Here is a 17557-nt window from a genome sequence, read left to right as displayed (position 1 = left end):
CATGGTTCTACCTGTCTGGTGCAGAAAAATAACACAACCCCATTTTTATTTTCATCTATGCCAAAATTGGTGATAAGTTGTTTGATTTCTCCCATACAGGACAAAGATGAATTTCTGAATTTTACCTTTTGAATAGAGTTACACTGCATAAGATTTAGATACTATTCCAATCTTAATCAATATCGTTTTTTTTTTTAATGGCAGCCAGTTGAAGTGACTACCAGTGTAAAAACAAGTGAATGTATTGAAATAAAGAAAGATACATATAGAGTTTCTGGTAACTGGAGAATTTTATCATCAACTGAAAAACAGAACTTAGATTCACTCATGAAATCATCTCAGGTAACAACTAGTATAAAATTATCCTTCAGTTCATATTGTCCTGTTTGGAATGTGGATGATGAAAAGAGTATTCTTAAGAATAATTTAAGCCTAGTTTTAATGTCTTACAAAGTATGTTAAAAGTATTCCTAGTGACAGATAGATACCTCATATAAATAAGATATTGTTAGGCCATACAAAATAAATAGTCTGTTTTACAGGCGCAAAAATGCCTGATTGTTGCCTTAATATGAAATGTACATTAAACTTGTGGTAAATAATATATATTTTCGCTTGCTCTGATTTATCCCAGTTGAAAATCTAAAATAGCGCTTTATAAATAATAAATTTAAAAAATTCGCCCTCTCACCCCGATTTTTGAAAAAAAGGCTTGTAGAACGGACTATTTATTTTGTATGACGTACATATACACATTGCTGAATTGTTTGAATTGATTCAACATGATGAAACAAATTCATTGATGAAGTGACTTGATTTATGAAAATATTATGATGGTATTTGAATGAAATGGCGAAGTTAAATAATTGATGCTATGATATATGATTTATTTAAATGTTGTGATCAGTGATGAGACTATATTATTGATGCTATGATATATGATTTAATGATATGATATGATTGATGAAGTGATTGATAAAATGATATGATTGATAAACATATTTTTCAGGAAAACTGTAAATTATACCTTAGTGATATAAAATCCATCAACTATAAACCTCTTAAAGCTGGTCCTGAACAGTATAGGTATGTCTTTTTCATTTTTGCCCTGGTCCTGTTCCACAATACATCTTAAGATAGGAAAATCATGGGTAAACTTTTTAACTATTTTGTACAGTTACAAATTGATTGTCATTGATCATATTTATTTCAGTCAAAGAAAATTAGATACAGATGAATTGATTATACATGATTCAGAAACAGTGAAAAAATTTACACATCATGTTAAATATATTTATTTCCACACTAACTACCGTCCACCATATTATGGCACATGGAGAAAGAAAAGTCAAAAACTAACGGCAAGGAATCCTTTTAAAATGGATGAGGTCAGTAAAATTTAAAAATAAAACTGGCTGAAAAGAGTGTCCTATGCTCATTTAAAACTCTCATGAATTACCTTAAAGTCAAAATCAAGCTTTCTTAGCCATTTCTGCTAGAGCATGCGCAATACATACATGACTCAGGCAGTGGAGAAGCCAGTAAAGATAGAGTCTAATGAAAGTGAAGCTTTAGTTTGAAGGAGTTCGGTGCAATTGGTATGGTACTATTTACATATATTAAAGGCCAAAAGCAACCCCCACCCCCCAAAATGGTGATTGTAACCCCATAAAAGAGGTATGTTTTATCCATGAAATTATAAATATATAAATGTAACCTCTACAGGATTTATTAGACTATGAAGTTGATAGTGATGATGAATGGGAAGAAGAAGAACCTGGTGAGAGTTTATCAGCATCTGAGGTATTATTCCATTATCTATCATACAGCATTATTGTATTATTCCATCATTTATCATACAGCATTATTGTATTATTCCATCATCTATCATACAACATTATTGTGTTATTCCATCATCTATCATACAGCCTTATTGCATTATTCCATCATCTACCATACAGCCTTATTGTATTATTCCATCATCAATCATACAGTTTTATCGTATTTTTCCATCATCTATCATACAGCATTATTGTATTATTACATCATCTATCATACAGCATTATTGTATTATTCCATCATTTATCATACAGCATTATTGTATTATTCCATCATCTATCATACAACATTATTGTGTTATTCCATCATCTATCATACAGCCTTATTGCATTATTCCATCATCTACCATACAGCCTTATTGTATTATTCCATCATCAATCATACAGTTTTATCGTATTTTTCCATCATCTATCATACAGCATTATTGTATTATTCCATCATCTATCATACAGCATTATTGTATTATTCCATTATCTATCATACAGCATTATTGTGTTATTCCATCATCTATCATACCGTATTATTGTATTATTACATCATCTATCATACAGTATTATTGTATTATTCCATTATCTATCATACAGCATTATTGTGTTATTGCATCATCTATCATACCGTATTATTGTATTATTACATCATCTATCATACAGCATTATTGTATTATTCCATTATCTATCATACAGCATTATTGTGTTATTCCATCATCTATCATACCGTATTATTGTATTATTCCATCATCTATCATACAGTATTATTGTATTATTCCATCATCTATCATACAGCATTATTGTGTTATTCCATCATCTATCATACAGCATTATTGTGTTATTGCATCATCATCATACAGCATTCTTGTATTATTCCATCATCTATCATACAGCATTATTGTATTATTCCATCATCTATCATACAGCATTATTGTGTTATTCCATCATCATCATACAGCATTATTGTATTATTCCATCATCTATCATACAGCATTATTGTATTATTCCATCATTAATCATACAGCATTATTGTATTATTCCATCATCTATCATACAACATTATTGTATTATTCCATCATCTATCATACAACATTATTGTATTATTCCATCATCTATCATACAACATTATTGTATTATTCCATCATCTATCATACAACATTATTGTGTTATTGCATCATCATCATACAACATTATTGTATTATTCCATCATCTATCATACAGTATTATTGTATTATTCCATTATCTATCATACAGCATTCTTGTATTATTCCATCATCTATCATACAGCATTATTGTATTATTCCATCATCTATCATACAACATTATTGTGTCATTGCATCATCATCATACAGCATTATTGTATTATTCCATTATCTATCATACAGCATTATTGCATTATTCCATCATCTATCATACAGCATTATTGTGTTATTCCATCATCAATCATACAGCATTATTGTATTATTCCATCATCAATCATACAGCATTATTGTGTTATTGCATCATCATCATACAGCATTATCGTATTATTCCATCATTAATCATACAACATTATTGTATTATTCCATCATCTATCATACAGCATTATCGTATTATTCCATCATTAATCATACAGCATTATTGTATTATTCCATCATCTATCATACAACATTACTGTGTTATTCCATCATCAATCATACAGCATTATTGTATTATTCCATCATCAATCATACAGCATTATTGTGTTATTCCATCATCAATCATACAGTATTATTGTATTATTCCATTATCTATCATACAGCATTATTGTATTATTCCATCATCTATCATACAGCATTATTGTATTATTCCATTATCTATCATACAGCATTATTGTGTTATTCCATCATCTATCATACTGTATTATTGTATTATTACATCATCTATCATACAGTATTATTGTATTATTCCATTATCTATCATACAGCATTCTTGTATTATTCCATCATCTATCATACAGCATTATTGTATTATTCCATCATCTATCATACAACATTATTGTATTATTCCATCATCAATCATACAGCATTATCGTATTATTCCATCATCAATCATACAGCATTATCGTATTATTCCATCATCTATCATACAGCATTATTGTGTTATTACATCATCTATCATACAGTATTATTGTATTATTCCATCATCTGTCATACAGCATTATTGTGTTATTGCATCATCATCATACAGCATTATTGTATTATTCCATCATCTATCATACAGCATTATTGTGTTATTCCATCATCTATCATACAGCATTATTGTATTATTCCATCATCTATCATACAACATTATTGTGTTATTGCATCATCATCATACAGCATTATCGTATTATTCCATCATTAATCATACAACATTATTGTATTATTCCATCATCTATCATACAGCATTATCGTATTATTCCATCATTAATCATACAACATTATTGTATTATTCCATCATCTATCATACAGCATTATCGTATTATTCCATCATTAATCATACAGCATTATTGTATTATTCCATCATCTACCATACAACATTATTGTATTATTCCATCATCAATCATACAACATTATTGTGTTATTCCATCATCTATCATACAGCATTATCGTATTAACATGCTTTGTTGTTTGTGGGTAGAACATAATGGCTGATCCTAAGAGGATTGGTCAATCATTCTCACAGATATTACAATATCAATGTAAACTAATTGACTATATTATTGATTGTTATATAGGGTGAAGATAATGAAGAGAAAGAAGAAAATGATGATGAAGATGATGGTTGGATGGTACCACATGGATATTTATCTGAAGATGAATGTGCTGAAGATGATAAGGAGGTAAATTAAAAATGAAAAGAGTTTTACTTCCTATTTTTCTGCACCTTAGGACAGTTTACCAACTGTCAAGGGATCTTTAAGATACACAGCTGGTAGCACATAGGGCCTTGTTCCCATCCGAACGAGGCTTTTTCCAAGTCTGCCCTTGGGGCCATCACTGACAGGGGGAAACCAGGTTAACTATAAGCAAATGTTTTGACATGTTATTCGTTTGATAGATGTCAAAGTGGGGATCAAACTTTAAAATAAATTACCTTTTATAGATAACACCTGAAATACTAAAAGATAGACAGAAAGCTAAAGCAGATCAATGGGAAGCTGAATTAAAGAGGCAGTGCCAACCTGTTAAAACTGTGTGTATTGGTTGTTATTGGACTGAAGAAGAAAATGATATTAGTGAACAAGATATGAATATCTTAAAATCATATGCTGTAAGTTGAATCTTTTACAAAGATGATTTTAAGGTGGAGCTCAATTGGAAACTTCTGAACTGGGCGGTCTGTTCCACTTCTGCCCTTAGTCCAACATTGAAAGCAAATTTTCCCATCCTTTTTTTTCTCTGCCATTTTGAAATCTGTCTTGCTATTTTTTCAGCAAAAAAGCGTTATGAAATCTGTTCCAATTTGTTTTATTGAACATTATGTTGATTCTATAAATTTTGAATGAGCAGATCAGAATCTGTACCGGTTACGTCTGTTCCAATTCTGCCCCTGATGAAAGCAAATTTTCCTTCTCTCCAATTTTGAAATCTGGCTTACTATTTCAGCACACGTGGAAAGCGCTATGAAATCTGTTCCAATTTGTTTTATTGAACATTCTGTTGATTCCATAAATCCTGAATGTCCAGAACTCACTCGCTTGTTTAATCCAAATAAAAGACTGAAAATGGAATGATGCTTTCAGTGTCTCAATAGACATAAGTGCCTTGTTAAAAGCTATGTTAATCACTTAAGATTATATTTATATCATTGCAGGTTGAATGTATATCAAGTTTACCTATTAGTACTATATTATCAGTTGATAGTTCCAGTATATCTGATACACCTAGTCGAGATAAGTGTCAAACACCAACCAATAATAAAATAAAGGCTAAACCAGTACCTGAAGAAGGTAAATCTATTATTTCAGATATACCAAATTTATTAGATCTGTCTGGAAGGGATGCAAAATTTACAAAACTCAAAAGTAGAGTGGCACCAGGTTTTCTGGAAGTGTAAACATGCTCTGCCTTATTAATGACTCCCCCTACAATACTTAATGGAACTGAATAATTTCCTTTCCTCAATATTCCAATTGGCCTATCTATTAATGGGTACAGATAATCTGGTAAAGATCATTACCAAGAAGTTTGATCATGGACAAGCTGGTAGAAAGACTCCAGATAAACATAAGTCATTATCCTTGTAAGAATTTGGTTTCTTTGTTTCTCAAATATTTTTTGCACTTCTTTTCAGCCATGCCTGATCTAATTAAATTATTACATGGAAATACTTTGGGTATTAAAAAACTCATGCATGAATTTCGAGTTTATTGGAAACAAACTACTCAATCTAAAAGTGCTGAAGAAACAGGTGAATCATCACAGGTTGTACCAATGGAGGATGGTGAATCACCAAAAGTTGTTTTAAATGAATCTGTGAAAGAAGAAAGTACTCCTGCCAAAGAAGATTCATTTAGTATCAGTAAGAGACAATTAGAAAAGAAAATCATGTCCATAGCTGTTCGTGAAAAGAGAAACTGTTACAAGAAAGTGTGTTGGCATGTGAATGAAGACGTATTGAAGCAATATGAACAGGAAGATTTAACGTACCCTAACACTTGGCAATACATCACTAGGAAAAATGAGGAACCTGTCAATCCTGACATTTCCCAGTCTAAAATTGAAGATGATGCCAATACTTCTATCTGTGATGAAAATCAAACTCCTAAATCATTACCCAAAGATCAACGATCCATCATGGATTTTGCCAAGAAAGTGGACCACCCACCAGAAATTCTACCATTGGAAAAACCAGTCGAAATGCCAGTTAGTGCCAAGCCTAAAGAAGTGAAGAGAATCAAACCTACTGTTTTATCATTATTAAATAACGCGTCTAAAAAAAGTTCCGTTGAAACTAATAATGCTAAATGCGAGAAGAAAGCCGTGGTTTTGATCCCGCAGGACAATAACATTACAAATGAGCAGAAGGCAGACATTTTACCCCCTACGGCCAATAATAGTATAGCTCCTACTGTGACAAAACAAATAGAACCAATGGATTATAATGAAGACAGTAATGGTTGTATTTTATTAGATTAGTCTGCTAGTTATTTTAATTGTCTTGACCAGTATCATTTTAATATATCTGTTGTATTGTTTATCTCATGTCGTATTGACTATCTCATGTCGTATTGACTATCTCATGTCGTATTGACTATCTCTCTGCATTGAATCAATATGTCTCCTTAAAGGGACAGGTTGGCCATCAGATTGACCAATTGTACTTTAGTTTCAGAAACGATAATTTTTTAGCTCAGGTAATCTGTAATAGTGTTGACAGCTCACCAGGGAAATTTTGTACATTTCTAGTACTTCTGAAGATTACTTACATATATTAAAGAACCAAATCAACCCCCTAAAATGGCATCCCTAAAATGGCATCCCTAAAATGGCATACCTGTCCATTTAAAGGGATTGTTAAGAGTATTCTTGCTCTTTTCTGTGTATCAGGGCCATTTATAGCTTCTATTTGCATCATTCCAATTTTCCATCAGATGTCTGTGGTTCTTGTAATTATAGAAACGCTTAATACAGTATGATGTAATTTTCGCAAAAGCTGCCGATTATATCTAAGGACCTTAGTTATGTCATGAAACACTTAGTTTTAGTAGAATTGTAGGTGTTTATTTAAAATGGGAAGGGTGTTAATTAATGCTGTCAGTATCCCTGATAAACTTAAAGTTTACAAAAAACCTCTTTACAATCCTTTTAATTATTCCCTCTTTTTGAAAAAAATAAATGAATTATCATGTATTCTTAATCATATCATAATGTTCTTATTGCATATATTTATGAGTTTTAACCAATTATAAATGTCCATGTATGGATAAACAAAAAGAGACTTCTTGATCGGTCACTCAATGGAATTCTGCTGGTAATACTCTTCTAATTTGGCTAATGATGAATTAATGGACATGTGAGACAAGTCATTAGAAACACCTCTACTTTCTATTCATATTAGTATTAGCATTTTCATAAATGAAAATAAGGGAACCCATCTTTAAGGAAGTGAATAATTATTTTGTAATATATTTTGGATCAGAATTTTATATATTTATTTGTAAGAAGCAAGACAATAATGTATAATGTTAAAACTGTCAGTATTTAAAGTGCCAAATATTATGACCTTTTAATGACACTGGTTTTTGTTTCAGAACTTAAATCTTATCTCTTTGTAAAGCATGCTTCTACTCCTCTTGATGCCAGTATATTTTACAGGTCATCCTTGTAGGATTTAAACATTAACACAGATAGTCCACTTTATTTTAGGTATTTTAAGTAGTAATGAACACAATATCAGTCTGGTTTGTATAGTAGTTACATTAACTATTTACTCTACCTTAAAATAAAGTGGACTGCTCCTTTTAAGCCAGTATATATATTTGTCTGAATGCATTAACTAATGTTTTAAGCTAATGTTGCTATGTTGTAGTAACCATTTTTCTCATTCTACAGTATGGAATAGTTATGCAGGTTAATTCAGTCCCCCACCACTTAAATAGACAAACAGTTATTCAGACACCCACACTTTAATAGACAATGAGTAATTAAGCCCCTGACAACTTTAACAGACAGCAAGTAATAGACAGTGAGTAATTCAATCACTCATTCTTTAATGGACAGTAATTCAGGCACTAACCATTGCTGAGACGGTGAGTAATCCAGACACTCACTTTAATAGACAGTGAGTAATTCAGGCCCTCGTGACTGTAATAGACAGTGAGAAATGCAGACACTCATGTGAGTAATGCAGACACTCACGTTAATGACAATGAGTAATTAAGGCCCTTGCGACTGTAATAGACAGTGAGTAATGCAGACACTCACTTTAATAGACAATGAGTAATTCAGGCCCTCGTGACTGTAATAGACAGTGAGAAATGCAGACACTCATGTGAGTAATGCAGACACTCACGTTAATGACAATGAGTAATTAAGGCCCTTGCGACTGTAATAGACAGTGAGTAATGCAGACACTCACTTTAATAGACAATGAGTAATTAAGGCCCTCGTGACTGTAATAGACAGTGAGAAATGCAGACACTCACGTTAATGACAATGAGTAATTAAGGCCCTTGTGACTGTAATAGACAGTGAGTAATGCAGACTCATGTGAGTAATGCAGACATTCACTTTCATAGACAGTGAGTTATTCAGAGACTCGCTCTTTATCAGTGAGTAATTCAGACACCCACACTTTAATAGACAATGAGTAATTAAGCCCCTGACAACTTTAACAGACAGCAAGTAATAGACAGGCACTAACCATTGCTGAGACGGTGAGTAATCCAGACACTTACTTTAATACACAGTGAGTAATTAAGGCCCTCGCGACTGTAATAGACAGTGGGTAATGCAGACTCATGTGAGTAATGCAGACATTCACTTTAATAGACAGTGAGTTATTCAGAGACTCGCTCTTTATCAGTGAGTAATTCAGACACCCACACTTTAATAGACAATGAGTAATTAAGCCCCTGACAACTTTAACAGACAGAAAGTAATAGACAGGCACTAACCATTGCTGAGACGGTGAGTAATCCAGACACTCACTTTAATACACAGTGAGTAATTAAGGCCCTCACGACTGTAATAGACAGTGAGTAATGCAGACACTCATGTGTAATCCAGACACTCACTTAAATACACAGTGAGTAATTAAGGCCCTCATGACTGGAATAGACAGTGGGTAATGCAGACACCCACACGTCAATAGACATTGAGTAATTAAGACATTCATACTTAAGTTTCTTAAATATCTAATATATTTTCTATCTTTTACAAATGTTATATTTGACGTACTGTAATTTAATTTTTAAAGCTAATTAATGAATAATTGTTTGTAAATAATTGTTTATTGATGTTAATATTTAATAAACATTTTATATACTCTGTTGCTGCAATTGCTTGAGCAGCTGGTAGGGTTAAATTCATATTTCCCATAGCAATTTTTGGAGTTGAAATCTCGTGTATGCCTGGCTTATGAGCAGAAGGGTACACATCAGTTATCAGCTGTTTTCATTTGCCTGTTTTCTGCATCAGACTGTAAAAGGGGTCAAAAAAGTACCATAAGACCCTTAGTGTGCTCTTAATCATGATGGTTGTCTCTGAAATCAACAATCCCTATAATGGCATTGTTCACAGATGATCAAACTAAAAGTCTGTACTTTCTCAGTCGACTTTATTTCTTTTACTGAAAGTATCAGCAAACTTGAAAGCTTTAAAATGTCCAACTTTATTGCCATCTTTATCATAATGTAAACACCGAAGACAACCATCACATAAATAACATGGTTCTGTTGGTGTTAGGTTACTCTCTTCTACTTGCCATCTGCAATGAAAATATAAAATCGTGTAAATTTTGTGCATAGCCTATAGCACACTGGGTCTCGGTTTGTCGTCCCATATGAAAGACTAGACACTTTCCCATGTCAACCCCTCCTACCTGCATCATCTGGGAAATTAAATTAAATGAATAGATTTTTACATCCTAATTTTCTACACCAGGACAGCAACATTAGCCTGCGCTTTTTTGATTTCTGACTGTCAATGGATCTTTAACGTGCACAACCTGTAGAACACGGGGCCTCGGTTTATGGGCTTGATGGTTAGTGAACTACTGTACATGGCATGTCATTTTCATTTTCTATATATGGCAACGTGTTGAGAAAAGACTTTCAAATGTAGATAATTCTGGACACAAATTGATTTAAAGGCTCAATTGGACAGTGAGCATGAATACTATTACTGATTGGCTAAGCTAAAAAAATTCTGTTTCTGAGATAAAGGTACACTGGTCAAATGGTAAACCCTGTCCCTTTATAATGATATAAAGGAGAAAAATTGAAATAAACCTACTTAGCTGTATAAGTCATACATGATTTACATAATACTCTTCTTTTTACTTTTTGTGATAAAACAAAAGGATAATCATCAATATTTCTACTGTCATCAGAGTTCAACATTCTGTAAAACAGAAATTTAAAGCATTCAAGTATTACTCACTTGCAGTCAATGTTTTATTGAACTAAGCATTTGATTGGTTAATACTTAAATGACCTTGAACATGTGTTGTGTAACAATTTTGTCAGATTATTGATAGAAAGTGTTATTACCCTCAGAAAAAGCACAAAACAAAAATCTACATTAAGTACATTTTTACCATATTATAGATAGACAAGTTTGAAGAAAATGCTTCTGGAAAAGAGGTGTGCTCTTACCTTACATCACTAAAATTAAAGGTGTGTTCACAATTTCCTTGATGCATATATAAATAGGGTTCTCCTAATTTTATAGATAAATCTATAAATCTCACATTTTCCATAGAAGCTGTTTTATAATCTATTGTAGATTGACAGGAATTTTTCATCCAATCTATGATAGATCTAGAATGAAAATTGATCATTGAAAAACAGCAATTACAAAATAACAACAAGCCAAAATATTTAGAGATTTCTTCTGTTTTAGTTACCAAGGGAGAAATCACATGAAAATACATGTATGTTGCTTTAGAGTCGCAAAAAAGACATGAAATGATTACGTAAGGTACGGGTTGGACCACAGTGCAGGCATGATACGCTTCTACCATTTGCTACAGTATCGATAATGAAATTTGGCATCATCCTTATAAGGCTCTAATATGATTTCCTTTACCTGCTATAGTCTCTGTTATCAGCAAACCTTGTATCATTATAAAATGTTCCTTCTATGTATAAAAATCCAGACTTCATTGTTTCCTTAAAACAAAAATGATTCTTGTGTAATTGGATATTTCGATACTGTAATATTGACCTCTTTGAAATGAGAAGTTTCCAAATGTAAAATTCAAAATGGCCGCTATATCGCAAAAAAAACATTTTCAAATATTAATTATGAAAAAGCCTCTAACATATTGACAACAAAATTACAGGCCACGTATTCTCGAAACGATCTTAGCGCTAGGATATCCTAGGTTCTTATCTTGTAACATTGATTCTAGGACATCCTAGCGCTAAGATCGTTTTGAGAATACGTGGCCAGAACTCTTGCTCAATGACACATGAAAATTCACTAATGACTGTACATGAATACGCCTTGCCTTAAGTCTGCATTATCTAAAATAAATAATGCACAAACTTACCTTACAAGGAATAGCATGTTCTGCCATTTCTAAATTTTCACTGAAATCTCCACCAATAGCTAGATCATTGACACATTCTATAGAATCTCGAAATTCTGATAAAAACATATCACCTCTTACTAATACACATTGGTCTCTAGACAACTACAATTAAAACAAAGAGATCAAATTTACTGTTCATGGTCAGTCAGATAATCTAATTTAAATAGTAACCATGACAACCAACTCTTGTGCTCTGGTGTAGAAGACGGGCAATGTCATGTAGTGTGCATTGATGGTAATTTTGCCAGGACAGCTGAATTAGCCTACTCTGTTTCTGAACAACCTGAGACACTTTTTCCATGTAAACTCCTCTGACCTGCATCACTGATGGGGAAACAGCCTAGGAAATTTGGAGGTATGGAAACCTAGCTTTCCAGTCAGTGAGCAAAAGTTGAACTCAATGAGCCAGTGCAGCTTCATATTTTCCATGAACTCCACTGTGAGAATATTGTACAAAGAAAGCAACAGGAAATGATTAACTTACAAATGTTTTTTTCTTAACTGATGGTCTATGTATATCAACAGTAAGTAATATATTAGGTGTATTAACTTTTTTATCTTTTTCTATATCATCTTTACACGGCGGAATCTGTAAGAACAATTTGTAGTTATCCTCCAAAAGGCCACATTTTCATATTCCTATGAAGGTATCATTATAATTAGTGCTGACAGGATATGTAAGTGAATCGATGTATCGCGATACGTCATGTCACGATACACGTATCATATTGTGACATTATTTATCGATAATTGACCATACCTTTCATTCAAAAAAAAAAAATTGGTTGATGACATACAATTTTTTTCACTGAAGTTGTTAGAAACATTTTATAAGACAGTGGACGCATACTATATATTGCCAATTTGAAAAATTAACTAATTACAATATGAATAAAAAAACTGCAGAAATACCTGTATTGTATCATTGACATTATATTTCATATGTTTTAATACAAAACTTTTATATAGCTGATTTTCTTTTCTTTTTAATAATTCTTTCTTGTGATATCTGAAATAGACACAATCAATTTTATAATCTACCAAACAAATTGCAGTATAAGTTAAACATAACACAATTGGTTAAAGAGCTATCATCAAGTACCTGCAATTGAAAAGGGTAACTCCAAGACATCTTATTCATATATATCATGATGTGGTGCCCCTAACCTTTGCCACTATTAAGAGATTGACTGCAGAATAAAAGGCTTGACAATAGCCAGTGGACATCTCCCATGATAGTGTTAAGCACATTAATACCACAGGGTTCAGATTGATAAAACTTCACCTCTTTCCTAGTAATGATAACGCCATTTCTGCAGTGAATGGCCATTTTATGTTGGCTTCATTGATTATACAGGTTAAGCAGAATTACTGGCCAAAGCATGTTTAAAAATGGAAGGGCACTATGCAGAAAAATATATGATAACCATTGACTAAGTACAGATAATTCACAGTAAGTGTTGGAACCTTTAAGCTAGCAATCCTAATAAAGATTTCACAGTGTAACAGTCTAAACTCAGTTATAAAGGTCACTAAATATGCTGCCTATACATACTGTAATGTTTTGAGTTCTGTATTTGGTATTGTTTCATAATATAACTTTTTATCTTCTGCTTCATCACCAGACAGTAGTGTTTTCAAACTGAAATTATGGAAATAACAGAAGGATATTGGAACATTGTCCATTGGCTCTGACCTTTGCACAGTACCGGATTCAGTGTACATACAAGGATCTTCAGCCTATCAGGTACCTTCAGGTAACTAACAGACTGATAGGTAGTTACTAAATTAAATTGGTAGAGATTTCATTGAATGTACGTTTTATTTTTCAACAGACAGACCTTAAGCCTATGTAATTGAAATACTATTGTTCAAATGAGCACCACTCTGATTCAAAAACGGTGTCTTTATTTGGATTGAGTAGTCCATTTTTTTTTTAAACTACCATACACGAAAACACTCCCCTCACCACTTCACTCTGTTATTCAGTAGGCATTAAGTCATAAACAGTAGCAATTTCTAAAATTATATACCAACTGTTATTTGTACCTGCAAACATTGGCCAAATCATAAACTGTTTGCGATGGAAGTGAGGTATTTCGTGCAATCTCATCAAGATCAACATCTTTCTTCTGTAGATATTCAAAATCTATCGATTCACACCATTTATCTTGAAATTCCTTCAAATTAATTAAGGCTGAAGATTCTTGATCAGACTGCTCATTGACTGCCATCGTCTGCTTAGCAGAAATAGTGCTTTATGAATCTTCTCGAGACAATATTTCTTCTTGGTTCAATGTGCCATCTTTGTTTATAATCGTTGCTACGTCGTCGTATATAGCGAACTGGCTCTGAAATAAAATAGACACGATTATCAAGACATATGCTCGTAAAGTATTTTTTAAGCTACAATGGTCAGGATAAGAAAGACTACAGAGACGCGGTAAATTAATGTACAAGCATAGAGCACCTGCGGGAATCTTTAATTATTTAAATCCACAGCAAACGCCTGCCTTTACCAAGTGAGTATGATAAATACCAAGAGAATTATTTTGAATATAGAGCTGTTTGATGCAACGAAGTTTGAACAATGCATAAATGATTATTTTAGTTATGTCTTTTTTCAAAATGGGGAGAGGTTCGTTCCATCTGCTACAAGACCATGCGTCTAATTGAATTGAATAGGTTCTATTTATGGAGATTTATTCATTTATTTATCCAATGTGAAATTGTAATTTTTCTAAGTCACTAATGTTAAACTGACTTTCAACATACAGGGCCTATTGTATAACTGAATGCCAAGTATATAATAGATTGTCACTGTCTGTGTTCACTTGTATTTGCCTCTTGCAAGATAGCATTATTCCAAAAGTGTAATTTTGTATTTTTTAGGTTTAGACAAATTCACTGATATTTTATAAAGATGGTTCTTGGTGCATTAGTTGGTGCAGTTCTCTCCTGTGTAGTTGGAGCAATATGGTATCATCCAGTATTCCTTGGTAATCTATGGATGAAAGGTGCTCATCCTGGAAAATCTGCTAAACAAATTGGACAAGGATCAGCTCATGCCATGTACATCTCAATTCTCAGCAGTATCTCACTGTCATTATTACTGCATTTCATTATAGTGTAAGTATATAATTGTTTATCATTAATTTAGCATTTGCTATTATGCTACATGGAATTTTTGCAATAACATTGGAGTATGGTTAACTTTATACTTTATTGCCAACATAGGGAAAACCAAACTAAGTCTGAAGGTTCTTTATGCCTAGATTGATAACCCTCTCAATGTTGCAGAATTATCTCTGTTAATCAATGTAGTAATTAAAAATGAATTGAAAAACATTGAAGTGATTTGAAATTCGAGAACAAAAATTAAAAAAGGTGAGCCACCTCAGTCTTTCCAAAATGGAGTGGTAACCAATCCAGGCCATGTATTCTCGAAACAATCTTAGCTCTAGGATATCCTAGAAATAGTGTTAGATGTTAAACCACGGGACACCCTAGAGCCAAGATCGTTTTGAGAATACACACCCTGTATTATGACATTGTTAATTTTAAAATGGATATCCTGTTTTTCAGCAATACGTTGAATGTTCAATCATTAGCAGAAGCAGCATCAATTGGTGTTGGTCTTGCCTGTCTACTGGTATTGGCAGATGTTTCACATTGCGCCTTTGGTAAAAGATGTTTTGTAGCATTTCTCATAGATCATGCCTATGATGCTGTAGTTCTTGCCTTGACAGCAGTTGGCATCTTCTACTTCAACAAACATGGTATTGATATTCCTCCAGTTGCAGAATTAAAAGACACCGTCCTCAAGAAGACAGGTCTTTAATTCATGTTTTTTACTTGGAATCAGTTGATGCCTTTTAATACCTCTCAGTGTTTATTCTATTTCATACCAATTATGATATCTGTAGGTTCATTAGTGTTTTTCATTTGTTATGTTAATTGATCTTTAATTTAATCATCATTGTCATTTTAATTTGCTTCTTGCCCATTCATCAACGAAATTCCATGGCTTGTGTTTGTGACTCAGCCGTGAATGCATTGGAGACATTGTTGTTGGCAAGGAGGTCAAATTTGATTGGATTCTTTTTCGAGATCGTGAATTACAAATTCCTGCCTGTGAGATGTTTCTTTTCATTGACTATAATACCTTCTCAATCTCTTAATCCAGTCAAATTTCACTTTCCAATTACATATATAATGGAGCCAATGCATCTCAGCTTAGTGCAATGATTGGCCTGCAGAATTTCAATAATATCTCATTTGAAGTAGCATAAACATTTTTCAGGATGGATTTAAAAAATCTTTTTGTTTTAGTTAATGATGTTTTGTTAATTTTTTTAGTGTTTTAGAATTCCAAAGTATTATTAGTTTTTATCTAAATAGATTTAGATGTAGAGATTAGTTATTATTAGTTCAATTAAGCATTTAGTTTATGCATATATGTTAGTACCGTAGATGTAAATTCTACTCTGAAACTATGTTTTACATTTTATCCACTACCATGAATTTTAACGTTTGACTATTAGCAGTTCAAATACTCCAAATTATACTTTTAACTACTTAAGGCATTATTAAGTGCTATACTCAAAATATTAAAGCCAATGTTTTTAAAGCCATGTAAAATAATGTTTCATTATATTGAATATATGTTAAGTTGTTACTTTTTATCTTAAGTAGTGCTATATCAAATCTTACATGGGTGCTTCCTTGAAATTTACCACATTTCAGTCAATTTGTCTGCAAAACTTGTATGCTTTTTTTCCAACAGCAATTTTTCCCGTGCTATTAAAATTTTTGGATAAAAATTTAGACTGTTATTTTAAAATAAATTTTAGTGACTTTTAGATAACTTTTTGTATTCTTTTTATATCATTCAATAAAGAAAGTTTTATATTATTTATTTTGTCTTGTCAAAACATCACCTTTGAACATTCCATGATACGTGTATCATATCTAGTGGTGATGTATTGATATCAATGAATTTATTTTATCCCTATAGATGTGTGTATCATATCATAACCCTTGTATTGAAAAATACACAAGGCCAAAGCCAGACAAAAGTGATTAAATTATCAGGGGCTTAACAAAATGTATAGTAAGAGCAATCTATTTACCGGTAATTATTTAATCAGTATTACAATTGGAAGTGGAGACTCTAAAACTACCTTGAGATATTGTGACCTGTTGGTAGATTTAATTATAATTTGAATAACCCCCGAATGTCATTAAATAACATCTGGGCCCATTATCAAAATAAAAACCACTGATCATTGCATTTACATGTACAATCACACATCAAGCAATTGTTCAGATGTGGAGAAACTTTTCTTGTTGACTCTTACCTATCCAATGATATCTATTTATCCTAATATAGCCAAAATCCTTGATAGTACTTGCTAGGTTAGAGTTATGAAGTCCCCCACTAAAGTAATTCACAATGCAGCATGCCA

The 17557-nt window shown here is 32.4% G+C and overlaps 4 protein-coding genes across 4 annotated transcripts; 3 read left to right on the top strand and 1 right to left on the bottom strand.

The window, feature by feature from the left end:
• Nucleotides 1-2305: 2305 nt before the first annotated feature.
• On the top strand, nucleotides 2306-2665 carry LOTGIDRAFT_58749 (hypothetical protein; the record flags this gene model as incomplete). The annotated part of the gene is made up of 1 exon (XM_009058602.1): nucleotides 2306-2665. A coding segment is annotated over one exon (360 nt), but the record flags the coding sequence as incomplete, so codon positions are not given.
• Nucleotides 2666-3396: 731 nt separating this feature from the next.
• LOTGIDRAFT_120961 (hypothetical protein) lies at nucleotides 3397-4480 on the top strand (the record flags this gene model as incomplete). Its single annotated transcript, XM_009058739.1, has 2 exons — nucleotides 3397-4011; nucleotides 4298-4480. Coding segments are annotated over 2 exons (798 nt in total), but the record flags the coding sequence as incomplete, so codon positions are not given.
• Nucleotides 4481-10099: 5619 nt separating this feature from the next.
• Nucleotides 10100-12173, bottom strand: LOTGIDRAFT_120941 (hypothetical protein; the record flags this gene model as incomplete). Its single annotated transcript, XM_009058738.1, has 5 exons — nucleotides 10100-10259; nucleotides 10787-10894; nucleotides 11149-11313; nucleotides 11582-11664; nucleotides 12048-12173. Coding segments are annotated over 5 exons (642 nt in total), but the record flags the coding sequence as incomplete, so codon positions are not given.
• Nucleotides 12174-14508: 2335 nt separating this feature from the next.
• Nucleotides 14509-16061, top strand: LOTGIDRAFT_233180 (hypothetical protein). Its single transcript, XM_009058737.1, has 3 exons — nucleotides 14509-14611; nucleotides 14982-15218; nucleotides 15675-16061. The coding sequence occupies exons 2-3, from the start codon at nucleotides 15013-15015 to the stop codon at nucleotides 15928-15930; spliced, it is 462 nt and encodes a 153-aa protein (XP_009056985.1). The 5' UTR covers nucleotides 14509-14611; nucleotides 14982-15012; the 3' UTR covers nucleotides 15931-16061.
• Nucleotides 16062-17557: the final 1496 nt, after the last annotated feature.

This window comes from Lottia gigantea (genome assembly GCF_000327385.1).
Source record: "Lottia gigantea unplaced genomic scaffold LOTGIsca_35, whole genome shotgun sequence".
Taxonomy (NCBI): domain Eukaryota; kingdom Metazoa; phylum Mollusca; class Gastropoda; family Lottiidae; genus Lottia; species Lottia gigantea.
This window is presented reverse-complemented; position numbering and strand designations above follow the sequence as displayed.